This window comes from Periplaneta americana, chromosome 13 (genome assembly GCF_040183065.1).
Source record: "Periplaneta americana isolate PAMFEO1 chromosome 13, P.americana_PAMFEO1_priV1, whole genome shotgun sequence".
In the NCBI taxonomy this organism is placed as follows: domain Eukaryota; kingdom Metazoa; phylum Arthropoda; class Insecta; order Blattodea; family Blattidae; genus Periplaneta; species Periplaneta americana.
Window position 1 is genome coordinate 167,459,214 of NC_091129.1, and position 27,581 is coordinate 167,486,794.

Consider the following 27,581-nt stretch of genomic DNA (forward strand, 5'->3'; position numbering starts at 1 on the left):
AAAATTCCTGCCATTTATTGCATCTTAATAAGGAACCATGTCACATAATTTGATTCTGGTGTCCTTGGTCTTTGAGAAAAAAAATGAAAACTGCAAGATTTAGTAATTTCACCTGTGCGTTCCCTTAAGTTTGACAACCCTGAAAGATTTAGTTAAAATTCGTTTTATATCATAATATTATATAAAGAAATTATAATTGACCTTTACGGTGGAATTCATTAGGAATATAGAGGCGTGCAGACTTTTATCATCTTTAATCTCGATTTGGACCACTGTCCGTTACTTCACAGACTAGCGCAACTGTCAGCAGACAAATTATCTTCTAACAAATAAAATATAACAGCAATAATAATAATAATAATAATAATAATAATAATAATAATAATAATTAGTGTTGAGATTCAGAGGATGGCGGGAAAAGGGAAGATTAGAGAATGCTGGGTTTGCAGTGAAAGGCCTGCCCTTAAGCAGAAAACTATTAATTACTATTACAGCAGCAATAATAAGTAATGAAGAGTAGTGGTCGAGTGCGATCTCATATAAACGCCGGCACAAAAGTATTTTCTTCATATTGTGAGTTTGTTCCCGACATGCTTGTGGATTGCTCTCCCGCCTGGGTAAACAGCTGTCACTCCAAACCTATTCCGTCATGCAGCGTCACGTCCTCAAACCTGACAGTAACTGTCAACAGGATGGGCAGTCACTCGCAGCTCTTGTTTGCGAAGGCAGACTTCTTGAGCAGCAAATGAAGTGAACTAAAATGTCTTACAGGATAGTTCACAAGCCTAAGAAATTTAAGGTTGTAATGTAAAAATGTAAATGGGACTAAAATGTCTTAAAAATCTTTCTCTGGAAACAGCCAGGAAAATTTTTCTTGAAACAAAATTAATTTCTCTTCGTGATAAACTGTAATGGACTGCCGTCATATATTTCTTTGTTAAAAACACTAATACAGGCCTACACAGTAAAACCTTGGATTGCGAGTATCTTGATTTGCAAAACGAGCGGATAATGAGGAAACATTTTTGTTTGACTATTACACTTTTACTACGTCACACTACTTCTGACCAATAAAACGGTACGAAAGGACATCTTTCAACCAATCATGGCTGCTTATCGCACAATTTTATCGCGTCCCTAGCATTTGTTTAATTTTATCGCGTCCCTAGCATTTGTTTATTTTTATCACTACCCTAGCATTTGTTTCTTTGTTTGCCAACATTTCAAATTGCACTGGTCTGGACGTCAAAAAAACAGAAAATTACAAACCACTCCAGTCGATGCACAGCAGTTTCAAATGTGACTCGGATTGGCATTCAGGAACAAAAATTAGTAACGATCGCTGGTCATATATGAAGAGCACCATTCGGAAATCCTGAATAAGTTGAGGGATACACCATGTACATCAACGAGTTCACTTCTTTTACGCACACGTCCAATATAACATCAACTGAACCACCAACCACTAAAACATTCAAATTTGAAAATTGTACTTTCAATAATTGTTTCTTTTAAAATTATTCATGTTTATTTTTTATTTCATCATCCTTAATTAAAACGTTTCTTGTTTATTTCATCATCCCTAATTAAAACTTTTCTAACACTTGTTTATATTATTTAGGTTATGTTTGTTATAGCTTATGATATATGATATTATGGACAGTCATGTATCAGAGATTGTTTAATACTAAGATTTATTGAAAATCATCTGTCAAGTGACGTTGATTACTGGGATCCGGATGATTGAAGTGGAATGCATGTGTTTTAATAAAAATGAAACTGAATCAACAAAGCCTTCTTGACTAGTAACCGGTGAATAAATTACTACTATTACTACTACCGTCCACAGAGTTCAATGAAGATTCCGTAGTTAGCACAACTGATAACAAGAAAACATAATCATAAAACACTACTGCCCTCTAGCGTAATGTTAAGATGGTACAATAATACATTTGAAGACAGTTGTATTTTCGTAAGTCAATGAATATTTTATTGTATTGGAGTACTTCGTTACTTCTAATCTTTATATACTTTCTTCTAATCGTGTAATAGTCAGTTAAATCCCACTCGAGTTTTGATTTTGTCTAGATAAATCAAAACCTCTAGCGAGATTGCTGTTGATAAACGAGCAATGTCTTGCAATACGAGCAGCACGATTTGTAAGTAACTTGCTTCGCTTGCGAGCAACAGCAAGGAGAAAAGAGCGGACGAATTCCTTGCTTCAAATGAAATTAAAGAGGTGAGTAAAAATGGGAAGCAGTACAAAATGTTGTTCAAATTCACCACCCTGATAAGGTTGTAGCAGTGCTTGCAATAAATCTGTTTAACGACAACGCAATGCCACATTTCCGCAAAATCCTCAAAACGAGGCAAAAGCAGGTTTCATTGGACAGGTTCTCAGTCAAAGCAATAGATTCCAGTCAGTCAAGCAGTCAGAAGTGATCCCATTAATGATAGTGAAAATATTTTCTTTAAATGTTCAAGGAGTTTACTAAGCAGTAAAACAGGTGAAAGACACTTAAAAATAAAAGACAGTAAAGTAATTTCTGTTGCACTATTGTACTGAATTTTACCTAAATTATACCGTATTTTATATGAATGAACAAATTAATCTGAGTTTGCATTATTTTTATGGGGAAAGTAGTTTTGATATGCGAGTGTTTTGGATTAAGAGCTCGTTTTTGAAACGAATTATACTCGTAATCCAAGGTTTTACTGTATATGCAATAAATTATAAGTTGTAAATTAATCTGTTTCAGAGATCTTGATGTGTGTTGAAGTTTATAGTAGAACTAATGGCTCCAAATTACTGAAATAAATGCAGAGTGGAACAGAAAGTCTTAAGTCATGCGTCCCACACCTTCCGCAACTTTTAAGTACCCTTACCTTGCTGCGAATGCTGTTAGAGTCGATTACCATAGCCTAGTTCGTAAATGGTTTACTGAGCATTCAGAAATAAAGACAGATTACTTCTCTGGATTGTAAGTAACAGGCATTCTTCACATTGAAAACCAAGACATGTGACATTTATAAAATGTACGCTTTAAATGCGTAATAATAGGGCGTAACTGATAAATTTTGTACGAATTCACGCAATATAGCCATTCGTGTATAGGAATCACTGCTAATGGTTCATGAATGTCTTTATTTTCTTACGCTCTTACTAATAAACCATGTATAGATTTTATACGAGACTTATGCAGAGTTGAGACAGAAAACGTTACTAATAAACCATGCATAAGCGATGGATGTATAAACAGTCTGTAACTATACAATGGGAATTGCTTTGCAGTAGTTATATACACGAAACCCCATGTTTAAGCGTTGTATATAGAGAAAAAATTGCCGCACCTCTAACAGCTGTTCGTATCGACTGTCATTTTATGATGATGGTTGCCTAGTAACCACAGAAGAACAAATCAAAGGGCACAGAATAATTACAATAATATTGCTGTAGCTTGTACTCTTTGACCAAAATATAGTGTGGTAATCGATCAGACCTAGTTGTACCATCGATACTTAACACGGCACACTAGAGCACTCTACCGGATGCAATAGAGAACCTCAGGTATTCTATTATCTTTCGGAATGAAGTAATGACGAAACTATGACATAGCTGTATAACAGTTGTACTGTTATACACGACGTATGTAGTGATTATTAGTAAGGAATTTACACACGACTTATAAACGAGCTACTTATTGTATAATTAAGTATAAGACGGTTAAACGTCTGTATACGGAGTTTTTATTAGTAAGACCGCTAGTGAACTTCCTCAGACTGGTCAACGCTCCGTTCATGTATAATTGTAGGATCTATTATGAAGCCATGTTTGGTGGTCACACACCAATATGTCTATGCGACTAGAAGAGCCATTTGTTGCTATACAGCTTACTTCCTCTTGCACCTCCCAGGATTTCTTCTTTAATGCTGTAGCAATTAAAGACTTCACTTCATGGTGTCGAGCATTAGGGGAGAGTCGGGTAGTATCGGACATCGGGTAATATCGGACAGTGAGTTTCTTTCATCTACCACACGATGATAGTACCTGATTGACATGGTTACGTTTCTGTGGTGTCGCATAAAGAAACGTAACCATGTCATTCAGGTACTACCATATGGTGGTAGATGAAAGAAACGCACTGTCCGATATTACCCGATGTCCGATACTACCCGACTCTCCCCTACGCAGTAACAGTCCAAGATCACATTGGCCTTGGACGTGTGCAAGAGTTTCGTTCTTCGGGCATCCATATCTGCACCGGGATCCGTCCTACAGGACAGTCCTTACAGCTGCAACGTTTGCATGAATCATCTTCAAAGAAGATACCCATTCCGAAGTAGATAATCCAGATTTAATGGCGACCCATTTATTGGCTTCTGGAATGTACTATATTTATTTATTTATTTATTTATTTATTATTTTGCTAATAATTGTAACATAAAATATAAAATATACAGAGAAACTTTAGCTCGCCCCTGAAAGAGTAGAACTCGTGCTCAGGGGCGGATTCCTGAATTGAAATTAATAATTATACAATACAATTTGCAATTATAGTATATAAATTTAAATTTACAATTTTTCAATTTTTATAAAATCCATACATAACTTTTTAAATTTAATACTAGAACTATTCGAATTGACAAGATTAGGATATTTAAATATAAATTTGTTATATATTCTTGGGCCTAAATTACTACTATGATTAAATACTGTAACAGTGTTGCATTTTGGTTCAAACAATCTTAAAGAATTCATACCTTTTGTTTCATAATTATGAGAATACAATTCAAAATTATTTCGATTTTTATGTATGAATTTTATTAATACAATATAATATACTGTATAAAGCGACACCTAGAGAAACTGATAAGAAATGATTTATCCGTTTGCAATTTTTAAATAAAATGAACGGTTTTCTTGCAAGTCAAAAATATGAACACGTATCGTTATATTTTCCTGCTATTAGGAAGCTAGAAAGCCTACTACAGTGACTGAGGGACGGAATGCTGCTATTCGGACCTGAGTTATTGTGTGTATTCATAGGTGAGTCGGCGATGCGCTGTTGCCAAGCTAGGCAGACCTTCAGCTAATTTTTTTTTTAATTAACCATGCACTTAATTATAAAACTCAAATAGATTTTTATTTATTTTAATTTATTTTACTGTCATCTTTAATCTGCAATCCACCCTGGTGGTTGTTCAAATCCGACAGGTGACCGGATAACATTTCATGAATCCGAATCCTTTGCTGACAGATGAGCCATCCTGTCTCAGCCCTGATAGAACCAGGTCTCAACCTCAGACGAGTATTTGATAAGTCACTGGGTCCGAAACTTCCGAATTTTATTTTTAACAATTTTGAGTTTCATTTACTTTCATTCAGCCACATGTCAGTTTTATTTCAGCCTTCTCTCGTTTGGCCATTACTCCTTGCTATTTATGTTCTTTCCCATCGATTTTTAACAGTCTTTTTAAATTGAGTGGCTCAAGTGACCATAACATTCGACTGTTTTCATTGTTTGAGATCAGATAAATCGAGAGCACACATAAATTTATTCACTGTCCCTAAGTTCACATTCAATTCCTCACCAGGGATCCTAATTGCTCAAGCAGTCTGCGGCAAATATCGTGATCAGTTTAATACCTCGGTATATTTTTTTCCTTCACATTAGCGTAACGTGCATTACGGCCTAATAGTTTCGGTCGATATCAGAGAAAGGGGCCAGTTAATTCATTACTTACAAGCGCAATCAAGGCATCACATCTCCGTGGCACTGCGCAGTTGACCACGCTCCGCTGAAGAAGACAAACACGTCGATGTGTCATTTCAACATTTGAGGAAAGTCTTGGCTTTAGCGTGGCCGGAGACCCGTCAAGGTAAGGTCGCTACAGAGACAGACGAAGTTATCCGTAGTTGCCAAGCACTGGAAAACACAAAATTGAACAGCTTGCTTCTCTGTGGAAGCTGAAGTTCAAAAGTAACAGGGATCATCAGTTCTTTAGTTGACTCTCTAGTGCAGTGATGTCAAAGCAAGCGCATTTTTCTGACCTTGACGTCGTGCGCGGGCATCAAGCGCTAGGTATGCAAGGAGGAATAAGCAGCCTGTTGTATTAAGAAAACAGTGGTGCACAAACTTCAAACGGAACGTGAAATTTTATGTCGTTATTTGTATATGGCTTCTTTCTGTTTGTTACTTTCTATATTGTCTGTAAAGCAAAAGTACTAACACCTATTTCTTAGCCTAATATTGCAGTTGTGTTTTAAATCTTAATAACATAATAAAGAGTAAAGAAGGAATATTCACACAAATTCCATAATAACTACAACTACACTGTACTAAGTGAATTAAACACATCATTCATTAAGAAGGTGTTATCCCAAAGAAAGACACTGAATATGACATAAGTTGAAATTGATATTGATGGTATCTTTAGCCTTAAAAAATAATCAAAACAATATTATAGTACAAACAAAGTTTCCTATGTATATGTTTTAACTGTAACTAATATTACATAATAAAACTCGTATCGCATTATGCTTTTAGGTGATATTGGTGCGCAACTTTCTGTAATCAGAATATTAAATTATCTCGAAATCTGATGAAGCTATAGATCTGACGTTTACCAACATATATGAACATATCTTTTGTTTGTGATGTAACAGTATTTGTTTTGTTAATTCATTTCCTTACAAACATTTTCCATGCGAATATTTTCAAATATTTTAATACACTATCTTCAGTAATACGAAGGCAATTTACGATATATTAGATTTACGAAAACATTGTTTCAGTACCTGTAAGGCTACTAAACAAACAAATCTTAAAATTTCACTTTTCTGTAAAAAAGTTGAGAAAATATTCCTTTTGAATAAAAAAGCAAACTTGTGAAAAATGAGCATTAAAATTAAAACTTACATTCTTATAATGCACTTATACTTCTCAGACAAATCTAAAAATTAGCAAGGATACAGTTTTAATAAGTTCTCTTCTCTTTATCCATTCAATCAGTGCTGGCCATCCCTGAATATAGCTCGACCAAGCGGCATATACTACTTCTTTCGTCTGTCTCTTTCCTTTCCGCTGTAAAGCGCTCAGGCTCTCCTGGGCTCTAAAGCGCGCGCTTGCTCCTATGGGCAAAAGTTGATATCACTGCTCTAGTGTCTCAACGAAACTACAATTCAAGAGTGCGATGCCAAAACGCGTTAAGTCCATTTTTATGAAATAACTGGGCTAGTATTTCTAACCACCATTCTACGGACTGAGGAAGTTTTCAAGTGACTTACAAAATAACACAAACTTTTAGACAAGGATTGGCGTTGTTTTGGAAGAAAACATACTTAAAATATGACAGAGTTCTAAAAATCATATGTACTTATTTACACATCATAAAAAATGGCCAAATGGGCTGAACGTGTCTTAGATGACACTCTTTTAATTACTTCAAGTAGAATTCCCGTGTTTTCCCTAATCGTTTGTGTATTTTCACCTAACGTATTCACGTCATCCGCATAGACAAGCAGCTGATGTAACCCGTTCAATTCCAAACCCTCTGTTATCCTGGACTTTCCTAATGGCATACTCTAGAGCAAAGTTAAAAAGTAAAGGTGATAGTGCATCTCCCTGCTTTAGCCCGCAGTGAATTGGAAACGCATCTGACAGACTCTGACCTATACGGACTCTGCTGTAAGTTTCACTGAGACACGTTTTAATTAATCGAACTAGTTTCTTGGGAATACCAAATTCAATAAGAATATTATATAAAACTTCTCTCTTAACCGAGTCTTATGCCTTTCTGAAATCTATGAATAACTGATGTACTGTACCCTTATACTCCCATTTTTCTCCATTATCTGTCGAATAAAAATATCTGACCAAGAGTTGATCTATTACGCCTAAAACCACACTGATGATCCCAAATAATTTCATCTACATATGTAGTTAATTTTCTCAAAAAAATATTGAATATAATTTTGTACGACGTCAACAAAAGTGATATTCTTGGAAAGTTACCACAGTTAGTCTTGTCCCCCTTCTTAAAGACAGGTACGGTTATGAACTTCTTCAATTGTTCTGGTACAATTTGCTTTTCCCAAATAGCAAGTACAGGGACATCATTTTATTTTTACTAACATTTTTAATATTAACTTGCCTATACCTTTGGATCAACTCCGTTTGCTAACCCCTTCCACGACTGGAGTTCGATGATACTGGCGTAATATACAAACAAATCACTTTACTAGGTATAGGAGGGAAGAAAAGTAGTTCATCCATTTACGTAAACTAGGAAATATTGCGCTTTTGAGTTTGATCATTTTCATTAGGTTTTTGTTTAATCAAAATACAGTACTGAGTGTTTTTACTCACGAACTGAGCTGTCCATGTGGACGTATTTATTATGCAGTGTATATTATACTGTCTACAGCACATTAGCGTACAATATAGAGATTGAAGTTAAATTGAAAAATAATCATAATATGGATATTTAAACACATTTTTAAAAATGGTGGACGTTTATTTCGATACAGTCTTCAGTTCTTTTGTGCATATTACCGCACTATAGACTATTGTGCTTAATTTCAAGTACTAGTTTCGTCTTTCGTATTAGTAACTCATGTTGAAATATTTCTGTACCTACTTTATAAAAGAGTACTGCAAATTCAATCTTCACTTCTGCCCGATCCGAAAAGATAAAATTACTCAGACATGCTATCTACTGTCCGTCCAAGGAGTTTTGTCGTAGGGTCGTAGAAAGGGGGGCAATCACGTGACATTTAATTACTTTACGAGGCCCTTTCATTTAAATTATTTTAAATAGTTGTATAATATTACGTAGACGTCCAATTCCTAACAGAAATTAATGTTTTCAGAAAAGAGCTAAGACAGCCCAACCACTAGCTGGCGAATAAAAGCTGGTGGGGGAAACCGGGATGCGACGTAGGCAAATGGACGACAGTACCTGTCCGAAAATGATTCAATATTGAAAGCTCTTTCGTCATTGGAAAACGCGAACATATTTTTGGAACGTACTGTTTACTATGACCGTAAGGCTACTATGACTGTATATGCGGTCTTGGATCTGTGTGGAGGACGGTTGAACTTCATTAGTAGAAGGGGTGGGAGTGAAGTACATTCAAAAACTCAGGTACAATAAAAATTGAAGTAAAAATAAAATGGTGTCCCTGTACAAGGTTATAAATTTCCTCTTCCACCCTCTTGTATTCTGCTGGAATTTGATTGAATAATAATAATAATAATAATAATAATAATAATAATAATAATAATAATAATAATAATAATAATAATGCCTTATTTTTTTCTGAATATATGACTTTAAAGAGAGAAAATCAAATAATATATTGAAAAAAGAAAAAAAAAATAGATGACAATTTTGACCAAGAATCCAATTCTGTTTTCCGTTAAGCCCAACTGTCTCTCCTGCACTGGCCAGCATGAGGAGTGGCGCGCAGCTCCCGAAGCGTTCGAACGCGGTGTACGCGGCGTTCAGGCCCGTGCTCTGGTTCTCCAAGCTGCTGGCCACCATGCCTGTGCGCCTCACCTCGTCGCGCCAGGGGGCCGTGAGGTTCGTGTGGTCGTGGCTCGGCGCGGTCTACTCGGCACTGTGGGTGGCGGCCATCTTGGTGCTCAAGTGCTGCGCTGCGGCCACCAGACCACGCCCCCCTCGGCCTCTGCCGTTCGAGGACGACAACGGCACCTGGGTGGCCGGCAACATGTCGCGTCCAAGGCCACCTGCCCCCAGCGGCAACGAGCTGTTCGTGGGCTCCGTCAACGACTTCATGGACACGACCTGCACAGTGCTCATCATCATCCTGGCGGTGATCGGGGCCCGGGGCTTGCCCGCGATCTTCAACAGCCTGCAGATGCTGGACGAAGAGCCGGATGAAGACGGGTGCTGCCGTCTGGGTGAGTCAGCAGCTGAGGAGTCTACACCAGAATTTAACTTCCTATGCATAACTTCACTTCTTTCCATATCATCACATCATCATCATCATGTTTTCCTTCTTCCATGAATTCAGTCATCAAACTTATTCTTTCTTCAACTCCATCTCTTCCCGGTCTGTTTGCAGGTTTAGATAGATAGATTTATTCGTTCCATAATATTCTTACATTTGCTTTATAGCATAGAATAAAGAACACGTCCAATTCTTACATTTAAATATAAATGCAATACATATAAAATGCTAATATGAAATATGTACAGATTTAATACCTTAATAACAATAATATTTTATACAATGTAACATGTTAACCATTTAATAGTATTAAAATATTTACACAGTACTGTGAAATGTCAAGAATTCATCTACAGAATAGAAAATGTGAGATATTAAGTAATTTTTTAGTTTTACCTTAAATAATTCAGGGTTTTGGCTATGATTCTTAATGTCTTCAGGAAGACTATTCAACATTTTTATCGCCATGTAACGTACTCCCCTTTGATAGCATGATAAATTTCATGATGGCGTATGAAAATCATTCTTTCTGCGGGTATTTATACTATGTATGGCTGAATTAGTTGGAAAATTTTCTTTATTACATAAGAGGAAATTTATTGTGGAGTATATGTATTGATTTGTTAAGGTTAGAATCTCTAATTTTTTTAAAAATAATCTACATGATTCTCTAGCCTTTGCTCCACTATTATTCTAATGGCTCTTTTTTGTAATAAGAATATATTTTTACTATCTGCAGAATTTCCCCAAAATATTATTCCGTAGGACATAATGGAATGAAAATAGGCAAAATATATTGCCTGTAGTATTCTGTATCTTCAATATAATTAATATTGAAGACCTCTCTAAAAAGGATGCATCATCAAATTAATGAAATATGTAACTTAGATCAAAACATAATTTTGAAGCATTCATTCATAACAATAAATTATTGCATCCCATAGCCAAATAAGCTTGCATCCTTGATTAGTCAAACGGTTCTGCTAGTACATAGCCTATAAAAAACCTAAACGAAAAATATGTCCCTGAAATGTTTTATTTTCTCCTGAAACGTGTACTACATAGTGTGTTGATAAACTGCTATAATTTTTAACTATCCATAGGCCTATTACTTAATTCATTCGAAAGAACGACTCGAAGAATGTCAGGGGATGTTTGTAATTGTTGGCGGAAAATAATAGATGGCACTATAAGGAAAAAAAGACGCTGTTCCTGCTCTTTCGCTTGTCTGTGACATTGTTGTCTAGAAGCAAATTGTGTTAAATCGTGTGAATGTTTACATTTCAACTCAATGTGAATTCTGCAGCATTTAGAGAGTTATGGCGAACCCACTTGTGTGTATTGTACCATCTTAGAATCGGCTGTCGGTAGGTGCCGCATGTCTGAAGGCACGCTGAACTCTAACTACACTCCGAGTGCTATGGTATTCCAATAGACATCAGCTACGTTCTTATGGGTTCGCCATAACTCTCTAAATGCTGCAGAATTCACACTCAGTTGAAATGTAAACATTCACACCATTTAACACAACATTTGCTTCTAGACAACAATGTCACAAACAAGCGAAAGAGCAGGAACAGCGTCTTTTTTCTTATGGTGCCGTCTATTATTTTCAGCCAACAATTACAATTACACATCCCCTAACATTCTTTGAGCCGTTCTTTCGAATGGCACCGGTATGAATTTTGTAATACGCAGAGTTACAAAATTACAGCAGTTTATGATCACGGATTCGTTCGTTAGACCCTTACTTCAGGTATGTAGGTAATATGCTGTGTTACCTTCACCTCAGGAAACGAATTTCTCTTCGCAATGCTTATTTTATTTACAGCTCGCTTCTCTATGAATCATTCAGCAATACTTGAGCTGCCAATTTTTCCAGTACGTTTCTTTTGTCACTTCTTTGTTGAACATTCACTTTATTGCTCTCACTCACAGAGGGCAGGAGTGGTGGTAGAGAAACTTAAGAATTCTGAAAGATTAAGTTGCATGCCTGTTTTTCACATCGCAATAGACGCTGGGCAGCTGAGGCGCATGCGCAGTCGGGGAAGGCTGGTGTGCATCGTCAGCGTGGTGCTGTGTTGCGTCTGCACCCTGACCCCCGCTCTGTACTCCTCGACGATGGCTCTGACGCAGGACTTTTCTTGGGAACGGGCCAAAGAAATAGCGCCGTTCTTCTTCCAGGTACCTAACTCAAAATGTTTCCAGGGCAACTCCTAATATTTCACATTCACTTACCGTCATAGGCAAGACCGCTCTTCAAAATATGTGACTGGTTCTCAGTCAATAAATTAGCATTAAATTGTAACAAAACTAACATAATTCAATTTAAATCCTGTCCAAATTCAACGTCGCAAATTTCTAGCGCAATAATTAACAATAGATTCCTATTAGAAACAACAACAACAAAATTTCTTGGCTTAAAAATCGATGTGTTAAATTGGAAAAATCATATTAAAGAAATTACCCCCAAACTAAATTCAGCTTGTTTTGCTATTAGAACTATGCAACAGATAGTAAATATCAATACATTAAAAACAATATACTTTGCATACTTCCACTCGGTAATGAGTTTTGGAATAATATTCTGGGGAAATTCCACAGATAGTAACAATATATTTCTATTACAAAAAAGAGTAATTAGAATAATAGTAGGTGCCAAATCTAGGGAATCGTGTAGGACTATTTTAAAAAAACTACAAATAATGCCCATGGTTTGTCAGTATATCTTTTCATTAATAATCTTCCTCGTATGTAATCGTGAAAACTTTGCAACTAATTCAGCAGTTCATAGCATAAATACACGTCAAAAAATGACTTTCATACTCCATCGGCAAGTCTATCGTGCTATCAAAAAGGAGTGCGTTATATGGCAGTAAAAATTTTTAATAGCCTCCCTATCGATATAAAAAATGAAACTCAAAACATAAAATTATTTAGGGCCAAATTAAAGAAGTACCTAATTTCTCACGCCTTCTATTCTGTAGGTGAATTCATGACATTCAATAACACTTCATGAAATTGATACTAAAACTTTGTGTTGTACTAGTAGACTATATTGTAAATCTCGTCTATATATATTTCATCTAGACTGTGACTATAAATTAAGACTTTATAATAGTATTAAGTTTTTTGACTTGTTCCATATTCTATCTGTAAGCATGTATGAATACCATGGAATGTTAATAAATACAATACAATACAATACAATACAATTAGCCTATATTATATTGAAAACATATGGTGAGGTACTAACAATAGAAGGTGGCTGCTACTCTAATGCTGTCAGCCTTGAGCCCAAGTACTAAATATAGTAAATGTTGTTAAATAAAAGTTCATGACTTGAAAAAGTTTTTTTTCTTAGTAAAATTACATTATAATAATTATGTTTCCGCAATACAATAAATTGTTATATTATAATCATATCGTCTGAATTAGTGAATTTAGTTTCTTACAGGAGCTAGTTTGCTTGTAAACCACGTCGTCAAATAGTGCCAAACCAAGAGTTACAAAATGTCTAACTCTGGTGTTATCTGAAACATGCATGTAGTAGTAGTGGTAGTAGTAGTAGTAGTAGTAGTAGTAGTAGTAGTAGTAGTAGTAGTAGTAGTAGTAGTAGTAGTAGTAGTAGTAGTAGGTTTATTTTGTCTGGCAGACTTAAGGCCATGAGGCCTTCTCTTCCACTCAACCAGGTTTCAATAATACAAATACATGAGATACAAAATTTGATTACAAAACAACACAAAAGAAAATAACTTAGAAATTACATAAAATATAGTAGGAAATTACAATAGACAAGATCAGTTACATAATATAAAATTACAAATGGTCAAGATCAGTTACATAATATATAAAATAAAGTAGAACATTACACATAATCAAAATCAGTTACATAACATAAGGGGAAAAAACACACACACACACACACACACACACACACACAAACACACAATTTATAAGATCTAAAATGCCCGAGACAAATTGGACGATTAATTTACTTGAGATATATTATTCAGTTAATATACTAATTGGAGAATACATATGGGTGACAAGACATAAAATGTTGATTAGCAAAGTCCTACTAAATGGTATACAAACACAAATGATTAAGTAATATATGAAGATAATAAAAAAAAAAGAAGAAGAGAGAGGAGAAAAAAAATAACAACTTGGTCATTTAAGACTATTTAGAAACTTCCGCAAGAGTCTAGTTCTGTTCATTAAAGACATTTCTAAGTAGAGTGTGCTTAAAAGATTTTAGACTCCGACTGCTCCTGCATGTAAGGTGGGTGCTCCTGTTATGGCCATGTTCCTGATATGGCCACCCCGCTATTGTGAGTTAGTTAACCAAAAAATCTGCTAAATTGCAGCAACATCCAGTGAAAGGGCATCCTGGCATGTCACTTGATCGTTTTCCATCCAGTCAGGTTGAGCAATATGGCGTCAGTTGCCTGTTTTGCGGTTTTCATGTGACCTCTTCTTATTTTTCTCTGGTAAGTCTCCTTTGTTTTATGCATGTTTTTCAAAGACTTGTTTCATAAAACCATCGTACTCCATTCAGTTTTTAATGTTATATTGATTGGTGTTGTCGTTGATGGCGTATCTTTTACTAGTTGTTCATAATCAAACGATTTTCGTGAAAGCTTACCTGCTCCTGATATTGCCATATCAAATGCACCATGGCCATATCAAGTTCATTTCACTTTCATTTTTTCACCTGACAAATTTACATGCCTTATAGCTGGGATTACGCAAAAATGTTGTATTTTAAGAAAAACAATTTAATTTTTATGGAAAAATCTGTTTTGACTACACTTTTGAATTATAAAAAAGATTATTAAGTGTCATATTTACTCATTTTACACCAAAATTATTTAATTTTAGCACAACTGCGCTATCAAACTGAAAACAATCACGATTTGTAGAACATGGAACAAGGGTGGCCATATCATGTGCACATATTCCTGATATGGCCACTAGGTAGACTTTTGGAATTTGGGACTTTTTGGCCAATTAAAACTATTTTTATGGGGAAAGGAAATTGTTTTAAGAAAGTCCATTAGACTGAGAACGAGTAAGGAAAAAGTGGTTTACATTTTTTTTTTCAAAATGGCGGCTAGAAAAATTCTCAAACCTTAGCATGGCCATATCAGGGACACCTACCTCATTCGAGGAACTGTTGTCAGTACTGAAGTAAACCTAACAGCTAGAAAATCACTAAATTTTAGCAAATAATGGAGGTGGGGAAACGTTGAAGTTACAATTTAGAACCTCGCAACATTTTATTATTTATTTAGGTTTATTTCAATTCATTCTCCAGTATGGAATTTTAGGGTGGGGAAATGTTTGTAATTCTAATCTCACTCCACTAACACTAAATTCAGAAAAGAATCATTAAAATATGCCTTAATAAACCAACTGACTACTCATCCGAGCTTTTGTTTACTGATTTTAATGTTTTGAAATTTAAACAGATTTATTATATTGCCTTATTAATCTTCATACATAAAAACCGTAATAAATTCAAATTGTATCATCATAAATATAGAACTGAAAGATCCGATTTTATACGACTAGAGCAACCAAAGTGTTTCACAAGCACAGCTCTGAGCCATGGTACCTACTTTGGTCCAAGGTTATACAATAAAATAATTCATAAATATCCAGATTTGGAAAATTTTAGTATCAGGAATTTCAAAAATAGCGTTAGGAATTTAATTTTTAAAGAATATATATTGATTTAATATGTATATGTATTTGTATGACTTAAATTGTTAAAATTGAAATTGTATTTTTAAATTTAATTTAATCCTGTAATTTTTTTTTCTTGACCCAGTTTGTGTCAAAAATTATCTTTGTGTTTATCTTTGTGTTTAGATATCTCCCTGAGCACGAGTTTTTTACTCCTTCAGGGAAGAACTAAGATTGTATTTCTGTCAATGTTATTTTATTAACAATAAACAATAATAAACATTGCACCGACTATACATCCGTTTGTTGCAGTGCCACTGTGTAATATGGGATTATCATCGAACTTGTAGTTGAGAGTTCACACAGTACACTAAAAGATATCTAGAATGGAAACAAATAGTCAAATATTGGCACAACATTAGGCAACACATCTTGCAATTGCAAATTAATATAAACTGCGTTCGAACGTAGACAAAACTTTGCAGCCGCCGCAGTACAGAACTTAAAAACAATAAAGAATTCCGCCTCTGTGGTTGAGCATAGCACGCTAGTCTTCCAACTAGTCTAACCAGTTTCGGTTACCGACAAGGGCGTTATGGAATTTGGAAACAAAGAAGATGTACCGGTATGCAGTTTTTCTCGGGATACTCACATCTCCCTACTCTGCCGCAGGACCTGGCCAAGTTAGGCAACGCTGCTGTCGAGGCGCAGTTCCTCAGCCTGTGCGTGTTCCTGCGCATGCGCTTCGCAGCCCTCAACGCCATGTTGTTTGAGCTGCGGCGTCAGGTCAACAGTGCCGCAGCGACCGTGAAGACCCGCGCCATCCTCCGCCAGTGGGCGCTGGCACGCGTGGACCAGGCCGCGCGTAAGTGCGTGTTCCCGCTCCTCGTGTGTAACCGATCTTCATTCCATACAAGGTGACTCCGCATTCAACAAACATAATGGAAAATCCTTCCGCGCCCGACCGCTGATTGGCTCTTATGTTTGTGCCGGAAAATGAAGTATGATCGGCATGTGTGGAGCAATGACAGATGGAAGATATACTGATATGTCTAATTATTTTAAACTAATAACCCCACATAAAGCATCGAATGCATGTGGGACTTTTGAAAGAATGTAGGCCAACTTACTTCATGAAGCGTTCACGTCAGGTAACGGACTGTTTCCCTCTAAGGTTAAATCCGACCGTGTTCACTGCTGGAAGTTATTGTCTGCAGTATCGATGACGATTTGATCAACAACATTCCCAATCCTCACATACGGAGCGTTATCCAACACTATCATACTTTTTGATTCAAACAATTTCCCGTTCATGACTTGCCTATATGGGTCACAATTAAGTGCTTGTCCTTCCGAGAGGTACTCCAAAGAAAGCCTGTCTTTTGCTTTTGACAGAAACGTGTCTATCCAAGTTTTCTTTGCCTTGTGCCCAGCATTCACCCATATCTCTTCAAGTAGTATCTTTTACATTGTCTTTCCCTGTGTTATCTGTCATATTGACCGTAAGTATCGTCATCCCTGACAAGTAACACAGATTTCGTGTCTCTTATCGTGCGTAAAACTTTGTCTTAATTAATCGGTATAAAGTCGTCCTACTGAATGGTGGCAGTTCTGAGCCGTTTAACTGCAGTCAGAATTTTGTTTTTACTTGGTAATTCCTTTTTATGACAGAAGCTTTGTGTGACGATGGATAGCACTTTTAACAAATTCACCACATGGCTTCCTGCCTTCCGTTTTTACTGGATGTACAAACAGTTCCAGTTTCTGGAAATTTCGTCCGAGACCTTCCGACTCTTCTGACGCCCACTCCCGTGAGTTCAGTTTCAGCTCTTCAACTTGCCTCACTGGTAATGCTGGTTTTATTTTTTAAAGTATCTCAAACACATTTGAAACAATTTGTTTGTCATCGTTTGTCTACTTATGTCTGAGCCCTAAAGTACAGACAACTGGCTCGGACATTGTAGCTTGTAGTATCACGTTAACAATGTGCTGTACAATTCAGTGGCGGTTCCTCGGGGGAGGGAAGGAAGGAACGTCCTCCTCACATTTTCTTCTTCTGAAAGTAAATACCAAATAAAATATGTGCCTTGAAATTCGAGGAAAATTCGATAATTTTTAAGTTCACAGCTATAAGAAAAACGAGATTGATCGAGTTTTAAACGACGCGCTCTCATGTGCTGTAGAAAACTGTGAGAAGGATGCGAGATTGTCCGTGTAGAGGAAAGGCACTCCATTCCTCATCTACTGCAGTTAACACACATAGACAACAGCGCACTAGCGGCCAGAGAAAAAAGCAGAGTTTTAAAGCAAGTAAATGAACGGAGAGGGAGGAGATCCTCCTCTGAATCAGTTATGGGCGGGAAATAGAAACCGACTGGTCGTGCAGCAAGCTCGCTACCGCTGCCATCTAACGATGCTACATTCAACCGGACTATAACACATCTAGGAGGAGAGACAACAAAAGCAGTTGTAAGGCAACGCTATGAAAGACACCATGTAAACTTTTTTTTTTTTAATTATGAATCAAAAATATTATTCATTGCACTTTATATAGGCTACTATTCATGGTTTGAAACTTTCGTGGATATTTGAAAGTTAAAGTCGGGTTTATGTAAAACAAAGAGGAAGTAGTTTTACGTAGTTGACCCCCTGAAATTCACTTCTATTCATTGTTTACTAGACAGGGCAACAGCCAAGTTGTCAGTTTTGTGCAAATATTTTTGAAACTGAAAGTAGGTACTCTAAACTACATCATTTTTAACATAAAAAATTAATCGGCCACCGGCAGCTTTGAACAATAATGATAGTATGACTTTACAAGAACTGACATTCTTCAAAAGTATGCGATACTGAACTTGTAAAATGTACATGTGGCAACACAGACCACGTGGGTGGGTGCAGTGTTCTCGCTTTCCTCAGATTATTTCCCATTCCCATTTCCATTTCCGTAAAACGGTTCCGGTTACGAGTTAGTAGCTAGTCTCTTCCAACACGTGTGATGCTGTAGTGTGCTCGAAAAATGCTGCGAGGTTGTGAATTTCCTTGTAATTGTTAATTTGTGCAATTATTCAACAATGAAAGGAAGTGAAATCATTATATATTTTGGACAATTTAGGAAACTTAGTTTACAAGAACAGATTACAATTATTGCTATACAGAAGGGAAGGCCAACCCCAACACTACCTGGTCTTACATGTATGCATGTAGGCTAATTTGTAGCATGTTTCATTCAAGAAGGTGTCATTTAATGCTGTTAATTTCTTTCCTCCTCTTAAGAAATATGCAGGAGCCGCCACTGGTACAATTTCAACACAGCACCGATACCGTATTCTGCTCAGCACTAGGAGCATTATTGAAACTAACTGATAAAGCATCTCCTGTGTTTGGGTCATCAGCTGCATGTCATCTTATCAAGCCTCATTTTCCATATTTGCCTCGCCTATCACATTCTTTCTTCACAGCCTTAATTAGTTTTTCAACTACTTCATATTTCGTATTCCCTTTTCGTGTTTAGAAAAACAAGACCTTTCCTATTAAGTCCTCGAAAATGTGTAACAGGTTGTGTTTTGAGGCTGGGAATTAATTAATTTAGCATTCTAGGCGGCATAAAGAGGTTTCTATCCTGGAGTCATACGCTTGCATTTGTTTACATGCAGAGTCATCTTGTATGGAATGAAGATTACTATGAATTGAGACTTCCATGCGGATAAGCACGTGTCCGGATATAAGCAAGTGAAGAGTGTGATCCCAAAACTGACTCAGTCCATTTGGCTGTTTTTATGATTACTGTATGTGTGAGACCTTTATCATTATATTTTAACCTTATTTTCTTCCACAACAAGTCTAAGAGTTTGTGATATTGTGCATATCTCTTGAAACTCGCTCAGTCCGTAGACTAGTGAATAAAAAAAACTAGACCATCTCTTTCATAAAAATGGACTTAACGAGTTTTAGGGTCACATAATTTAATTATGTGGATTCATGTTATTTAGCCCATCCTCTTCTCTTCTCTTCTCTTCTCTTCTCTTCTCTTCTCTTCTCTTCTCTTCTCTTCTCTTCTCTTCTCTTCACTTCTCTTCTCTTCTCTTCTCTTCTCTTCTCTTCTCTTCTCTTCTCTTCTCTTCTCTTCTCTTCTCTTCTCTTCTCACGTTCTCATATTGCATTCCTGACACTGCTGGTCGTCACCTGTTCTCTGCTCGTCGTCCAGCCCTGAAGCCCATCACGGCCGACGTCCCCGACAGCCTGGGCCGGCTCTGTCGCTGGCACCGCCAGCTGTGCGACGTGGTGGACGCGCTGGCGGCGTGCTTCCAGGCGTCGCTGCTGGTGGGCATCGCCTTCTGCTTCTCCAACTCCGTGCTGGGCGTCTACACCTTCATCACCAAGTACAAGGACCGCGTGCCGCTGGCCGTCAAGGTGCCCAGCGCCATCTGGACCGCCTGCTACAGCTGCCGCCTCGTGCTCTTCAGCACCGTGCCCGCCGACACCGTGGCGCAGGTAACACGTGCTTTCTATTTATAGGCTGCCTTTCTGTGGGAACTATTCCAAGACTGGACTTGTTCAGCTGCGCTGTGGAGTCAGAGAAATGAATGCGAGTCTCCTTAAGCGGTGTTGCCACTTGTTCATCTGCGCTGTGGAGTCAGTGGTAACAAGCCAATATTTTGGAGAAATGAATGCGAGTCTCCTTAAGCGGTGTTGCCACTTGCTCATCTGCGCTGTGGAGTCAGTGTTAACAAGTCAATATTTTGGAGAAATAAATGCGAGTCTCCTTAAGCGGTGTTGCCACTTGCTCATCTGCGCTGTGGAGTCAGTGGTAACAAGCAAATATTTTGGAGAAATGAATGCGAGTCTCCTTAAGCGGTGTTGCCACTTGTGCACCTGCGCTGTGGAGTCAGTGGTAACAAGCAAATATTTTGGAGAAATGAATGCGAGTCTCCTTAAGCGGTGTTGCCACTTGTGCAGCTGCGCTGTGGAGTCAGTGGTAACAAGCAAATATTTTGGAGAAATGAATGCGAGTCTCCTTAAGCGGTGTTGCCACTTGTTCAGCTGCGCTGTGGAGTCAGTGTTAACAAGCAAATATTTTGGAGAAATGAATGCGAGTCTCCTTAAGCGGTGTTGCCACTTGTTCAGCTGCGCTGTGGAGTCAGTGTTAACAAGCAAATATTTTGGAGAAATGAATGCGAGTCTCCTTAAGCGGTGTTGCCACTTGTGCAGCTGCGCTGTGGAGTCAGTGGTAACAAGCCAATATTTTGGAGAAATGAATGCGAGTCTCCTTAAGCGGTGTTGCCACTTGTTCAGCTGCGCTGTGGAGTCAGTGCTAACAAGCAAATATTTTGGAGAAATGAATGCGAGTCTCCTTTAGCGGTGTTGCCACTTGTTCAGCTGCGCTGTGGAGTCAGTGGTAACAAGCAAATATTTTGGAGAAATGAATGCGAGTCTCCTTTAGCGGTGTTGCCACTTGTTCAGCTGCGCTGTGGAGTCAGTGGTAACAAGCAAATATTTTGGAGAAATGAATGCGAGTCTCCTTAAGCGGTGTTGCCACTTGTTCAGCTGTGCTGTGGAGTCAGTGGTAACAAGCCAATATTTTGGAGAAATGAATGCGAGTCTCCTTAAGCGGTGTTGCCACTTGCTCATCTGCGCTGTGGAGTCAGTGTTAACAAGTCAATATTTTGGAGAAATAAATGCGAGTCTCCTTAAGCGGTGTTGCCACTTGTTCATCTGCGCTGTGGAGTCAGTGGTAACAAGCCAATATTTTGGAGAAATGAATGCGAGTCTCCTTAAGCAGTGTTGCCACTTGCTCATCTGCGCTGTGGAGTCAGTGGTAACAAGCCAATATTTTGGAGAAATGAATGCGAGTCTCCTTAAGCGGTGTTGCCATGCAAATTGAAACCTGCCACTACGTATGTAGACAAATGTCGTTGCGCACGATTCTTGCAGATGCAACTTGTGTGTTGAATGTGCCTCATCTCCACTTGTACATTCTACATTGGCTGCGTGCTTGTGGAGAAGTGGTGAAAATATGAAGTGAAGAGGCAGACTATAGTTACATTGGCTGCTGTTGTTTTAATGATTATGAATAACGACCAGAAACGCAAGACTAAAAGAAGACATTCGCACAGGCCAAACAGATACTACAAAGGCGAACAGTCTCTTTGGGGGTTTTAGAGGAAATCAGACTGGCGCAAAGAGCTCTGTTCGGAAACTTAATTCAAATGTCAAATGACTTTGAACTATTACTGCATGTGGTAGGTGCTAAATCAGTAAACATAATACTTCTTTTCCATGAAGCTTCTTGTTTTATTATTCACCGATTTTTCCTTGTCACGCCCACGAGTTTCTGCTCTTTTAATTTAATTCCACTGGCAAGATAATGTGACAAGTCTATACCCTTCATTGAACTCCATGCCCGCAACTAATGGCCACAATCACACTGAAGCATGCACCACCGAAGAGTTTTATTTATTTATTCATTTATTCATTCATTCATTCATTCATTCATTCATTCATTCATTCATTCATTTATTTATTTACTTATTCTGGCGGAATTAAAGCCATGAGGCCTTCTCTTCCAGCTCACGAGAAATATGAATCCTCTAGATTCAAAACCCTCTAAAGACCATTTTGTTCACAATTGATTTATGCCGACATATTGCTTGCTAAAAATTAATTCTAATGATTTATATAATTTGAATTCGAAAAGTCATTAAATTTAAAGAAAATGGTTTGTTAAAAGTCACTGTTAGATTGAAAATTACCTTTATTTGCCACCAGTTACGGTTAAAATTCTTCAATTTGAGAAAGTGGATATAGGGGATTTTGAATCTATAGGATTCATATGTGAACATATAATTTTGTATCATAACCCTGTCTCTGCTCAACGTCACAGTTCACAAGGAGGAGAAGGGAGATGGCAAAATGTTGTACCAATCGAGGAAAAATGCTGTACGTATGTCTAATCGCAGCCAATGTTGTTTCAGGCCAGGAAGACGCGGGTGCTGGTGGAGAGGCTCAACAACAGGTCCCTTGATGCTGACTCCAAACAAGAGGTGGGTGAATCTGGCATAAACTTGTGACGTCAACGTTGCAGGATTGACGTTACAGCTCGTGTGTCGTTTCAGATCGAGATATTCATCAGCCACCTGTCGAGCCGTCACGTGACCTTCACCGTGTGCGGCTTCTTCACCCTGGACCTGCTGTTCCTGCGATCGGTGAGTGACGGGTGGAATCATAGTAGGCAAAGGATCTCATTACGATCCCGAGTTTGAGGCTTGCTCTATGTATTTGCAGGCTACCGCTTCCCAAATTTTGTACTAACACAAATTTATTTGTACTCCAAATAATAATCATTTATTACGTATGTCGAAATGTATTTTATGCTCGACCATGCCGAAATGTAGTAATTATACACCTGGTAGCAGTCCTTTAATACATGTCATTAAAGTACACCTATTCATTAAAGTTCAGGTTTTCGGTTATTCTCGAAAGACAACGAAGGCTGGAAATCCAATACTGTCGCAGAAGGTTATGTTCTGCTACTATAATAATAATTAGCGTTAATTGTAAATAATATTCAAATAAAATTCAATTTGTAATCTCGTTTTTCAATTCTAAATCAATTTCCACGTTATATCAAAATTAGTTCATGTATTTCTCTAGATTACATCAAGGTCAATGACATTATTGTTCCTCGGAAAAAATCAATACTTTCGCGTCTGCGCACATCTCACAATTTACGAGCTATGCACAAGGTCACTTCCGATCTTCAGTCGGATACCAATAAAGTGAATACTTCTGAATAATTTCAAGTTAGAAATATGGTCGAGCATAAAAAGTCATATGAAACTTGCCTATAATGGTAATTAAGACGCTCGTATGAAAATTATGAAACTCGCTTGCGCTCGTTTCATAAACAAACATACTCGCGTCTTAATTACTATCATTATAGGCTCGTTGCATAATGTACTATTCTTTAATCAAACACAATAAAAGGCGAGTGAAACGTATGGGGCACTGCTTGTAGCTTCCCTATTTTGAATTTTATGGACAAATTCTATATAAAAAAGTTACACGGCTGTGAAAGAAGGAATATGTTGAACATTGTTTCAAAAACTAGGTTTTCAATTATAAAGAATATGTCAAAGAATCCATTTTTAGTGTCACCATCTACTTATTTTTCAAATTTTTTGATCATCAGATCTCAAAACGTACAACACACAAATTCCACAATTTGGGACATCTGGCCGAAATCTACGGCTGACCACTAGGATCCAGAATACAAAGCAGAGGTTAAATTAAAAATACAATATGATTGCGGAGAGAATACGGAACAATGATAAATTTGAAAATAAAGTACAATTTGATTTCGGAGAAACATGAGATGAAAATACATTGAAGAGTAATGAAATGAAGTAAAAAATAAATTACATGGCATTATACAAGTGATTGTGTAGAATGGATAATGAATCTCTCAATACCATTAGACAAATTTTGTTAATGTCCTCATTACAAAATTTAAGAGAAAGGAGAATGGTTTTGGTTAACTTAAATGAAGATCCCCTAGCGCCAAAAAGAAGTCCTTTCACTTCCCATGTATTAATATTAATTTTGTATCTCTCACTGAAGTGAGGAATACATGGGTTGTAAATAGACTTCTTTTCATCGTTAACGTTATTGGCTTGTTGATCATCCTTCTCGAAACGGGCAGTGGGGTCAAGAATGAGGCTTCTTTGATTCTGGCGATCGATGGCTATAATGTCTGCTCTTCTCGGTGGCCCATTCTCAGCCGAGCAGTGCACTTCTTCGTAAACCTCCCACTTTGCCTTCCGAAGACTGGTTGCGATGGAGCTTCTCACTTTGTGGTGGCGATTGTTTCTCAGTAGTTCTTCTTTAGGGCAATAACCCAAAACACGCCCAAGGGTTTCTACTTCACTGCATCCTGGATGACTACAGTTTTGATCTTGAAAGGAACGACCTGGCACCGATCGTACTGCTGCGATGTTCGTGGACATCTTTATGGCATTGGTCCACTCTGAGGATGATATCCCTCTTCTATTACTAATCCAAGAGTTGTTTTTGGATCTTCACTGTAAGTTACCACTCCTTTGCCTTTTTGTGGAAGACGACACCAATTTATAAACAATTTACAATTTATGAACTATTATTTTGTAAAGAATTACTCAAATTTATGTTCCTAATGTATACGTAAAGAAAAGGATTACTTCAATATATTATCAATTTATCACCTTGAAGAAAAGGGGCCATGAACTAAGCTGTTCAAAACAATTGAATAATAAGGGTTTTTTCATGTTATGTTCTGGTGACACTCAGAAGAAAAAGTATTTTCTTTACATATAAATGTTTTCGTATATCTACTTGAAAATCAAATCTTTAGCAATATGCAAATTCAAAATAACTAGAATTGATTCGATTATTAAATTATCAAAGTCGTGGATTGCAGCAATAGACGCAATGATCCAGTGATAACCCTGCCTTAAAACTCCCTACTCAAGAGAGCCGCGGGGAAAAAAGCGTTAAGTACGAAAGAAGCCACGAATACGAAAAGTGTGTCTAACCCACTCGTTAACAGTAATATTAAAGATGTTTCTAAACAAAGTGTCATTTTTCTCGTAGATCGCTGTTGCTATAGTGACGTACGTAATCCTGCTCATGCAGTTCAAGGTTCCCAACACTTGAAATGAGAGTTGCGGCGGATTTTACGGAAAGCAACGGACAGTCTTCCAAATGGGAAGAGATCTGAGCACCGCCAAATCAGGAACTTGCAACGTGTTCTTAAGGCCGAATTCAGCAACATGTTAGTAATCCACAGTCAACTAATTGTAATTTAACCCATATCTGCCTAGTGTTGCGTTTTCGCATCAGTCTGCATTAGCTATTTTTCTGCAAAAATACAAAGGAATGAATTACAATTTTAACTTTTATTTAATTGCTGTGTATACTAGAAGAATCAAAGGAGCCTGCAGCACAATAATTAACTTCCATTTCAATTTCATGTGGTGGTGGAAAAATTATGAAAATATTCAACAACAAAAAAAGTCTTAGGCATAAATGGGTTAACTTAACTACGGAAATTAAATCATATTTAATTCATTTGCATTTCACCAAACTAATACGCATTAAAAAAAAGGCAATTAATTTAATTCCCAGTTAAGTCATGATGGCCTTCGGAATTATAGTAAAACTATAATTTCGAAAGCCATGTTCTGTCAATGAAGGCAGTGGCCTTTATAGTGAGTTAATTTGATATATTACAACAATAAAATGTCACGATAAATGGAGGTAATCTCAAAACATATTAAAATAATTGCAAACAAAAATGCCTACGGTCATACTTCAGAAAAAGGGGATAAACTTTGGAAACACTGTAAGTAGAAAGATATTTCAATGCGAAAAACCTATCCCAAGGTATTTAGAAATATTGAAGACAAAATGGAATAATATAAGAGTATGCAAGGAAATATCATGCAACAAGCGAAATGGAAATACTTGATGGATTTGCGCTATTCCAGTGTCTTCAAATATAATAGTAGGCCTATTCAATAAATAAATTTAATTAACTAATTAACTAGTGGACTTACTCGTGTTAATTATGTACGTTTGTGCGGCTTACACTAGAACAATACGAAATATACAAACACACTAAAACACACCCTGATGAAATTCTCAACACACAGATCAATTTCAGTACACACACACTATTTGGCTCCACTTTTCAACACCTTTCAACAATCAAACACACCCACTTAACAGGCAGTGAAGTTCGAGATGACGCCGAGATCTAGTAGGCTGTGACGATGGTGTGTGAAGCACCGAAACAGCTGTAAGCGGCACAAAAGTACATAATTAACACGAGCAAGTCCGCTAGTTAATCAATTAATTATATTCAAGTGTTAAAAGTAGTGTACGCAAGATTCAAAATGGAAAATAAATTTAGTTCTCATATTGCTGCATTTTAGGCAAACGTTTCTTCAATAAATACATAATTTTAATAATTATGACGTAGTTGCCTATCGGTTGGAAATACAGGGTATAATAACTTTAATGTTTAGAATTTCTGGAACATGTTCCTTGACACGTTCTACGTCGATTAAACCTAACATACCTATATCCAAAGTTCTATAGGTTTGGAGTATTTGTACCCCAAAGTTAAATTTTTGAGTTTAATTTTATCGCTGAATACTGAAAGAAGTAACACCAATTTCCGAAAGTGTCATGTCTATGTCATTATTTTTATTAGTACCATATTACATTTTAATACCAACTACTTGTGAGTATGAAAGAAGCAGTGTAAAGTTGAAAAAAATGTCCTTAAGATTCCAAACATTGTACTTGTTGAAATTTGCCAATAGGCACGTGAAAATACCTGTGCACTAGGAATCCTACGATTTGGGAACCGTGCTTGATATGCCAAAACAGCTGCTGTTGCATTGCCATCACACAGTCCATACACATGAACTATGTCGGCGTATTCCTGATGTGTGTACACAAAAGGCGTGTTTTAATGGTCAAAACTCAATAAAAAGACTAGTCACAATACGGTTTATTTTTCTCACAACTGTTATTTTAAAATGTTGTCTATTTCGTTTCCTTAGCAACCTAAACAATTTTAATTTAATTTCTCTTAAAAGTAAAATTTCCTTCATTCACTGCTTTTCAAATGTTTCTTATGTATCTCTACTTAGTAATGCCATAAAATAGTCCTTGTATAAACGGTATAATGCTTGGAGCTGCAAGAAGTTCTATTTTCTCCAGCTCTGTTATCTCTGTAACCTCTCAATTTCGGATATAGGTATGTTGGGTTTAATCAACGTAGAACGTGTCAGGGAACATGTTCCAGAAATTCTAAACATTAAAGTTGTTACACTCTGTATACAATGCCGATGCTTAGCACGAACTTTTC

At 37.1% G+C, this 27,581-nt stretch overlaps 1 protein-coding gene across 1 annotated transcript; it reads left to right on the top strand.

Annotated features, from left to right (window-relative positions):
- Nucleotides 1–9,454: 9,454 nt before the first annotated feature.
- LOC138711662 (putative gustatory receptor 28b) lies at nucleotides 9,455–25,504 on the top strand. The gene is made up of 7 exons (XM_069842794.1): nucleotides 9,455–9,926; nucleotides 11,991–12,160; nucleotides 16,340–16,532; nucleotides 19,875–20,161; nucleotides 22,642–22,710; nucleotides 22,783–22,872; nucleotides 25,295–25,504. Exons 1-7 carry the CDS (start codon nucleotides 9,455–9,457, stop codon nucleotides 25,355–25,357), a joined length of 1,344 nt encoding a protein of 447 aa, XP_069698895.1. The 3' UTR covers nucleotides 25,358–25,504.
- Nucleotides 25,505–27,581: the final 2,077 nt, after the last annotated feature.